Source organism: Monopterus albus, unplaced genomic scaffold (genome assembly GCF_001952655.1).
Source record: "Monopterus albus unplaced genomic scaffold, M_albus_1.0 scaffold17.1, whole genome shotgun sequence".
Lineage (NCBI taxonomy): Eukaryota > Metazoa > Chordata > Actinopteri > Synbranchiformes > Synbranchidae > Monopterus > Monopterus albus.
This window is the reverse complement of record NW_018127897.1, coordinates 4184976-4191393: the sequence shown is the minus strand read 5'-3', so window position 1 is coordinate 4191393 and position 6418 is coordinate 4184976. Positions and strand designations below refer to the sequence as shown.

At 39.9% G+C, this 6418-nt stretch overlaps 2 protein-coding genes across 2 annotated transcripts in view; one reads left to right on the top strand and one right to left on the bottom strand.

Annotated features, from left to right (window-relative positions):
- ulk3 (unc-51 like kinase 3) overlaps positions 1-3201 on the bottom strand; it is a 13987-nt gene extending 10786 nt beyond the window's left edge. Inside the window, exons 1-7 of the mRNA XM_020592423.1 lie at positions 3059-3201; positions 2263-2407; positions 1794-1934; positions 1392-1512; positions 930-1025; positions 455-598; positions 40-122 (exon numbers count right to left, since the gene is read on the bottom strand). Coding sequence (XP_020448079.1) covers positions 40-122; positions 455-598; positions 930-1025; positions 1392-1512; positions 1794-1934; positions 2263-2367 — 690 coding nt within the window. The 5' untranslated portion in view covers positions 2368-2407; positions 3059-3201. The remainder of the gene's footprint in view (positions 1-39; positions 123-454; positions 599-929; positions 1026-1391; positions 1513-1793; positions 1935-2262; positions 2408-3058) is intronic.
- Positions 3202-3566: 365 nt separating this feature from the next.
- The window catches only part of tars3 (threonyl-tRNA synthetase 3), a 14671-nt gene continuing 11819 nt past the window's right edge, over positions 3567-6418 (top strand). Inside the window, exons 1-6 of the mRNA XM_020592422.1 lie at positions 3567-3912; positions 4657-4743; positions 4904-5091; positions 5369-5492; positions 5672-5796; positions 6122-6239. Coding sequence (XP_020448078.1) covers positions 3598-3912; positions 4657-4743; positions 4904-5091; positions 5369-5492; positions 5672-5796; positions 6122-6239 — 957 coding nt within the window. The 5' untranslated portion in view covers positions 3567-3597. The remainder of the gene's footprint in view (positions 3913-4656; positions 4744-4903; positions 5092-5368; positions 5493-5671; positions 5797-6121; positions 6240-6418) is intronic.

The following is a 6418-nucleotide window of genomic DNA, read 5'->3' as shown; positions in this document are numbered from 1 at the left end:
ACTGACTAATGAGGAACCCACTTTTTGCCCAACACTTACCTCAATAGGTTGGTTACTCCGGATCTTCTCCTCCAGTTCAGCGTATGACCTTGATGCAAATGGCGCTCGCCCAAACAGTGCCTCTATATCCACAAAAACAATGCTGAGTAGACTATACTAAAAAGATAATCTGCAGTAATTACAGAGTATTTATTAAAGATAACTAATGTTGATTAAGTCAGTTTTAGGTATAGGGTATAAAAATGCGCATATTAAAAACTGAGATTTCTTTAGCTACACTTGAAACAGGCCCTGTGGAGTTTTCAAACAAAAGTCATATTTACATTCAGTGTTACTCAACAAAAAACACTGTGTGTATCCTTCATCAGCCTGGTAAACCAGGTGAAGCAGTGTGTAATTCATGTCAAGGGTATTACACATTCAAGAGATGAAAAGGTAGATGCAAAGGACTCACCATAGAGAATGACTCCTACTGACCACAGATCCACCCTGGAGTCGTACTGGCATCGGCACACCATCTCAGGAGCCATGTAAAGAGGAGAACCTCTCAGGGCACTCTGCTCATCCCATGGCGACATGTACTGAGCAAAACCAAAATCTGATAACAGAGTGGAAGGTAAACAATATGTTCAGTGGACAGAGTCCCCCTTAAACTCTGGTACAGCTATACAAACTCAGGTGTCTACTGCAAAGGACACAAAAGTCTCAATACATTTTAAGAAACCTTTGATATGATCTTAGTACAAAATTAACAAGCAAATGTGGCTTCTGCAAAAATAAGTTTACTTTCTTGCTCTGTAAACATAATAGTTCAAAAGCACAGTGACAGTGATTCTGATTTTCTAGTGGATGGCACATCTGTCATATTATCACAATCACATGCAAATCACTGTGTGTTTATTTACTGGTATGAGATTGTTGTCGATTACCTGCTAGTTTCAGGACAGAGCCGCTGAGCAGAATGTTCTGAGGTTTCAAGTCCAGATGTGAGATGTTTCGCTCATGAAGAAACTGGAGGGCACAGGCTGTTTGTGCAGACACATATACACATATACAAAAACAATTACAGAAAACACAGTAATACTCAACTCAGTCCATACTGTGCAGTTCTAGAGTCTGCAATGGATATATTATTTTTACCACAAGAGTGAACTCTATCTGTAATCATTTTCCCAAACAAATTACATGTATGCACGGCTGGAAAAAAGTGTCAAAAGCTCCAGAGATTTAAATTTTTACAAAAGTGCTATTCAAAGACATACTCAACATAGAATCAGTGCTGGTGTACTAATTTCTTGAAATGTAAATTTGTCTCTGTCAAAGTCAAAGTCAAAATAAAAAAAAAAAATTAGTTTGCAAAATGATTTAACCAAAGTCTGCTAACAACTCACCTATCTGCTGCAAGAAGCGTTGGGCCACCCTCTCAGGTAGGATCCTTCGACTGCGAATGAAGCGAGAGAGGTCTCCACCAGAACACCATTCCAGGATCAGATAAATATTCTCAGCATCCCACTGAAGAAAGGAAAAAAACTTCAGACACTCTTAGAAGAATTATATAGTTTTGTTCCAGATGCATTCATTTATTTATTGCTTTGGTACACAAAAATCATAAGTATCTCTTGCTTTTTCCTGTTGTGCTTTCTAGTGATGATGTAGCCTTAAAATAATAGACAGATATTTATTAGTGTTTAAAATGTACAGGGCAAAGTCTCATCAAAGTTTGCAGACAGGAAAATGTGATTTTATTCAACTTTTATTCAATATTTTATCTAAAATAAAAAAAATGCGCTTACCTGAAAATCTTTGAGCTGAACTATATGACGGTGACGCACAGTCTTGAGGATTTCAATCTCTGTGAGTAGGTTTTCTGTAGACGTCTTGTTTAGAGTCTTCTTCGCAACCACCTTCACTGCCACCACCTCTCGACTGTCTCCCTGCAACATCACAGTCAGGAACAACTGTTACGCTCAAATACAAAACCTATAATGAATAAATAAATAGCAAGTAGTGACTGCAATAGTACTCAGTGTAGACTGTGATAACACTAAATGAATTTGAGTGTTGAAAACACATTTAATACTGGCTAATAACTTTGACATTTATTGCAACATTGTAGTTTATTAAGTAAAGTAAGTATAGCCAAGTATAGAGAATCGCACTCCTGAACACCCAAGTCACACCTTTAGCCCAAACAGAAATATGAATGTTGTAGCAGATTTTGGCCTTCTCTGATGTTTTCCCCTGTTTGCTCTACAAACTCACCTTTCTGTAGGCTTTGTACACTGTAGCATAGGTACCACTGCCCAGCCGCTCTGTGAGGATATAGTCTGCCAGAACTGGAGGAGCAAAGCTGGAGGCTGAGGCCATGCTCACGGCAACAGCATCAATTTTCCCAAGCAGGTCTGAGCTGGAATGTAACACCAATATGCTAATGATGCCAAGTACATACATAGCCTGATTTTCACTACGTGAAGGTAAGGGTCAGCTACAGAATAGTGCCGCTGAGCTTGCACATAGTGGGGACACTAAGGATTGATTGTGCTTGCGAAAGAAGGGGATGACTTACAACACTATTGCGATAAATGACAAAAAACATTGCTTAACATCCTTATCAATATTTTGGGTGTTCATCGATCAACAAATTGCAGCGGTTTCTTTTAACATGTATTCAGCTTCTAATACTGTGGAGAGAAATGGTTCGCGCTGCTCCGTAACGCTCGCTGTAACAAATTAAAAGTTTACTTAATTAGTTCTGTGTATACTGTCCCTTGGTGTACTCCGAATACATACTGACTGTTAGACAGGCAAGTATTTTTCGTCCTGATAACCAAGGAAGTTAGAAACCGTCATTTTAATGAACTGAATTTGGTTTACTCGTCTTACAAGCTACCGGAGTTCTAGCTAGCTACTGCTGTGCTGTCACTGTACAGTTCATGTACACAACTACTGTAAATATCGTATCTGTCAACTGTTAGCTAAAAATAAAACAGAGAACTCTGACCTTTCTGTGTGCATTCAACTTTTTTTTTAAACAGATATGCAAATTGCTGCCACTTACCTTTAGGCCAACAAATGCCTAGCAAATGAATGATACATGAACGTTTATATTTATGTGCCAGCACTCCCCACCACGGTGACCAGCTGCTATAAAATATGTTACCGCCTCCTAGCGTTGGTCCTCCGTCACTACAAATTATGGGTGGGATTGCTTTCGTGAAAAAAATGAGAGCTTCAAAGCAGTCATCAAATGTTATTATCTCGATTCCAAGGTATATGTTCATAATTTTGATTAATTTATTTGTACGTAATGCTTGCTATATGTTGGTTATTTCGCAAATTGTCCACAAACATTTTATTTGTCATTTGTCTTCATCTGATTTTGAAAATAATGATATAAGAAACATAAGTATGTGCATCTACTTATAAATCATAAATAAGTCTAAAATTTTGATGACTAATTCATGTCTATTCTCATTAAGAGAGTTTTTTTTTTGCTTGCTTGTTTGTTTGTTTTTGTTTTGTGCCTATGAGAATTTTATTTTTTACAATAGTTCACCGGAAGTGAGCTGTCATTGTAGTTATGGTGGTTCTTTAAAGATGGCGGAGTGTTTGGCTGCACGTTTGTCAGCTCAGGAGGAGCAAATTCAGTTCCTCACCAGGGAAATTGCCACTCTTCGGGATGGACTAAGCCGAGGTCTAGACGGTGCCGATGCTGCGGTCGTTTCCCCAGCGCTGGAGAGCCTGCGGACCGAGAACGAGAAGCTCAGGTACCGGCTCCTGCACCTCCGTCGAGGTCTGCAGGCTGAGCTGGACGAGGCGAAGAGGCAAGAAGGAGCTAGATGTGTTGGAGCTCCGGAGAAAAACACCAGTATAGAGCAGCAGACCAACAACCGAGCTGATACTAAGAACAAGGTAGTAATAAAGTAAATGGTATTGTATTGGATAAAACAAACAGTATATGTTTAGCAGTTAATGCTTTAATTAACACGTGCTCTGGGATAATACTGTATATTAGAGTAGGCTTATAGTGATAGTTGAGGAAAATGCTTGTGTAACAAGGAGAGGTCAGTGACCTTTTGTTTGGAGGGGAAGTCGGATGGTCAGCGTTTTCCCAAAAAAGGAAAAGAAAAGTTTAAGAGCTGATTTAATGAAGGAATAATGCCAGGAAGTGAGAGATGGGAATAAAAAGTGGTAGGGGCCCTTTGCGTGAAGACCCCGGGGAGAAGACTACCTGACTTCCTCTGCCCAGACTAGGACTGACAAGGTGATCCTGTATCCTGTCCTCTTAATCATATTTCAATAATATTGTTCAACGAATGATTCTTGGCACTGCAGTAATTTTCTCTGTGCATTGATTCTACCAATGACAGTATCCAGTTTAAATGGCTTCATTTGTAATATGATGAAGGGATGAATGGTAGTAGTGCTTCACAAGAGTAATGGGCATTTGTCAAGTGAGGCAAACTGACGAACTATACCACCCCATTTCCAGAAATAGCTTTCCTACTCAGTGTCACTGGATGTGCACACTTTGGATAATGAGCATGTTAAGTGACAGTAATAAAAGGGTCATAATGTGGCTCAAAAGTCTTTCACTGCTTGGTGACACGAGCTTATTGTAAGTCTAAAGACAAATATCACATGGTCTCTTAACAGGTGGCAATGCCCGATTCCAAACCAGCTGACAGGAACAAGAAAGAGAAGAAGCAGAAAAATGGACAAGGAGAGGGAGTTGTGAAAGAGGTGACTGACATGACCTTAAAGTTATCCAGCTCCTCTGTTCATCCACTGTGCAACAGAGATGAAAGATCTGTTTCTCACAAACAATAAAACTTGTCTTCCCTGTAGTCCCACAGTTAATTTCTTCACTTTTATTGCATTATTCTTGAAATTTCCATTGTAGCTCAGGCCCTGGCCTGAATACATTGTAGAGCGCCTCAGCCTCTATGAAGAACTGAAGAGGGAGAATGATGCCCTTCTGGCAGAGAAAGCCGCAGAAAACAAGCCCATTACTGTGGAACTGCCAGATGGACGAAATGTGGCAGGCAAGGCTTGGGTCACCACACCGTACCACTTGGCTTGTGACATCAGGTTAGTGCTAAATAGCTGGTTGTGATGCACTGAGTTTCAGTGTAAAACAGTATCATCAAAGAATGGCTGCCGATATGATCAGTATAATACATTTTTGATCTACAGTATGCTGAATTGTCTGATATGAACAAACACCTTAAATGGAGACAGTTTCCCAGGTGTGATGTTTTTCCCAAGTGATGTCCTTAATCTCCCTTTTCATTATAATGATAGCAGCCACTCAGTTACATTTGGACATAGCTTTGTTGAGGTGATCATCTTGCAATTCATCTTTCAGCCAGGGCCTGGCTGACAACGCTGTGATTTCTCGGGTGAACGGGGAGCTTTGGGACCTGGACAGACCTCTTGAGCAGGACTGCTCTCTTGAGATCTTGCGTTTTGACAATGAGGATGCTCAGGCTGTGAGTACATAGGGCATTTTAAAAAATGTATTAGAAAAAGCTTTATTAACACATTGCTAGTGGCTATTTTCATAATTTTTCAGTGTCTGTTCTACAGATCAATGCTTGTACTCAGCGTCCCAACTCATTTGGTTAAACTATTGTTCTTTGAAAAGTTAATAAATATCTTTGTGTCCTAGGTTTATTGGCACTCTAGTGCTCACATCTTAGGGGAGGCAATGGAGCGCTTTTATGGGGGTTGTTTATGTTACGGACCCCCCATAGAGAATGGTTTCTACTATGACATGTTCTTGGATGGACAAAAGTGAGCAAGTATATTCATGATCAGTGTTTTTGCCCAGGATTGCTATTCTGGAGTAGCTTGCAAACCTTTGGCAGATTTCTTGAATTAGCTGATGTTCATAAATTGTAGTCTTAATTGTGTATTTTACTGGTTGATTAATCAATTATATTTGGCTTTGCTTTGGTGGGCTTAAACTGGGGCATACAAATCCTTTAGAAGTTACTATCACAGGATCATCATCATGCCAAAAGTAACTTTAAAAACTACAGAAATGTTATGACACTTTCCAGAGTAGCATGAACACTGTGAGCACTTGTAATAAGCTGAACATCTTTGCCGTTTCCAGGGGAGTGTCCAGCACTGAGTTTGGGGACCTGGAGACTTTGTGTAAGGCTATGGTGAAGGAAAAGCAGCCCTTTGAAAGGCTTGAGGTCGCCAAAGATACACTGTTGAAGATGTTTAAGGTGTGTGTGTGTGTGTGTGTGTGTGTGTGTGTGTGTGAGTGTGTGAGTGAGTGAGTGAGAGATTGCTTCATTCCCCCTGTTTGGAGAAGTGAAGCACAACAAAGTAGTTGTTTAGTTTAGAAAATGTTCAAAATTTGAAATATTATGGTCATGTTATGGCTATGATCCTGTCCTGCTGA